The 1377-nt window shown below is 37.8% G+C and overlaps 1 protein-coding gene across 1 annotated transcript; it reads right to left on the bottom strand.

Annotated features, from left to right (window-relative positions):
• Positions 1-452: 452 nt before the first annotated feature.
• LOC111601187 lies at positions 453-1082 on the bottom strand. The gene is made up of 3 exons (XM_023317668.2): positions 922-1082; positions 610-867; positions 453-547 (listed from the first exon to the last, which is right to left on the bottom strand). Exons 1-3 carry the CDS (start codon positions 1080-1082, stop codon positions 523-525), a joined length of 444 nt encoding a protein of 147 aa, XP_023173436.1. The 3' UTR covers positions 453-522.
• Between the last annotated feature and the right edge of the window lie 295 nt (positions 1083-1377).

Here is a 1377-nt window from a genome sequence, read left to right on the forward strand (position 1 = left end):
ACAATATGATTGCTTGATATATATATATAGCTATCGATATATATCTAAAGTGAAAGCTGACAGGGAAGGACACCTAATGCTCTACTAATTAGACAAGAATGTAGAGCATACACTTAAGTAGGGAACTAAGTCTTGTATGTCTTCAAGAGAAGCCTTTACTATACGATTGCAGCTAAATTCATTGCAGCTGTCCATCAGTAGAGCTTTCACTGTACCACACCGATGCAATTGCTTTGTTCCCTCAGTAAGTTTCTTTTCTATGCAAAATTAATTGATTTCCTTTGAAAGGCAACAACTGACATATTTTTCTAATATAATTGTGTAGTGCGGCAAAAGCTTTTAAAAAAGGACGTAGCGTGACTTGGCAGATGATTGAGCTAAATTGCAACAAATTGTCAGGCAATTAGTTTAAATTGGAACATGACTAGAATTTTTTAATGAACACTTCGATTGAAATAACAATTTCAGCTTTTATTTCGTGCCCATTTCCAGGGCATAACAAAATGAATAATTTTGCTGGTCTTAATAAAGCAAAAATGATTGATTTCTGTGTAAGGATAAAAAACACAAATTTGAAATTACTCAATTTTAAAGAGCTGTTTAACCCACCTCAACTGCCTGAAAAAGTTGACCTTCTTACGCACCTCGGGTATGTTGTGCATGTGATCATCAAGAAACTTGTAATAGGTGCCCGTGATCGGATCAAAGTCGTTCTTGGGCAAGCGATTTAACATAAAGTCAGGTGATTCTCCTTTGGGCTTCAGAGGCTTGCAGCGTGATGGATAGGGCTGGGGGAACTCACGCATGTAACCAGATTTCAAGGGCTGTATTAGCTCTTCCTCTTTTTCCACTGGACCATAGCGTGGACTGCGTAAGATGGTTGAGTGAGCCAATGAAGTACGATTACTTTCAAGCACTTACTCATCCATGTTGAATGACTGAAAGTTGACCAATTTGTGATCGGTGGTACAGAGCATGCGCTCTGGCCGAGCGCCCTCCTCCAACATGATTTGTGTGGTTGTCTTCATCACAGAGCTATCGAAGTGCGGCTCCCATAGCTTTGTCTTCCTCTTGCAGGGCATGTCCGTAACAAATGAGCAAATGTGAAATATTCAAAAATATATTTGGGGAAGTGTTTCCGATGTATTCCGAATGTCGAATGTCGAATTTTCAAGGCAATCACAAATTTTATTATATAAAAAATTTTCTTTGACAGGAGACGTGAGATGAAATTGAATATGAAACGAGCATGAGTAAACTCGACTCAGTTTAAATATCTATTGAATGAAATACTGCAGTCGAAAGTGCCCGACCATAAAATATTTTAAGCACATCCCTACTGAACGTAGGTTAATAATAAAAATTAATTCATTAATA

Source organism: Drosophila hydei, unplaced genomic scaffold, assembly GCF_003285905.1.
Source record: "Drosophila hydei strain 15085-1641.00,03,60 unplaced genomic scaffold, DhydRS2 tig00008114-arrow-pilon, whole genome shotgun sequence".
Taxonomy (NCBI): Eukaryota; Metazoa; Arthropoda; class Insecta; order Diptera; family Drosophilidae; genus Drosophila; species Drosophila hydei.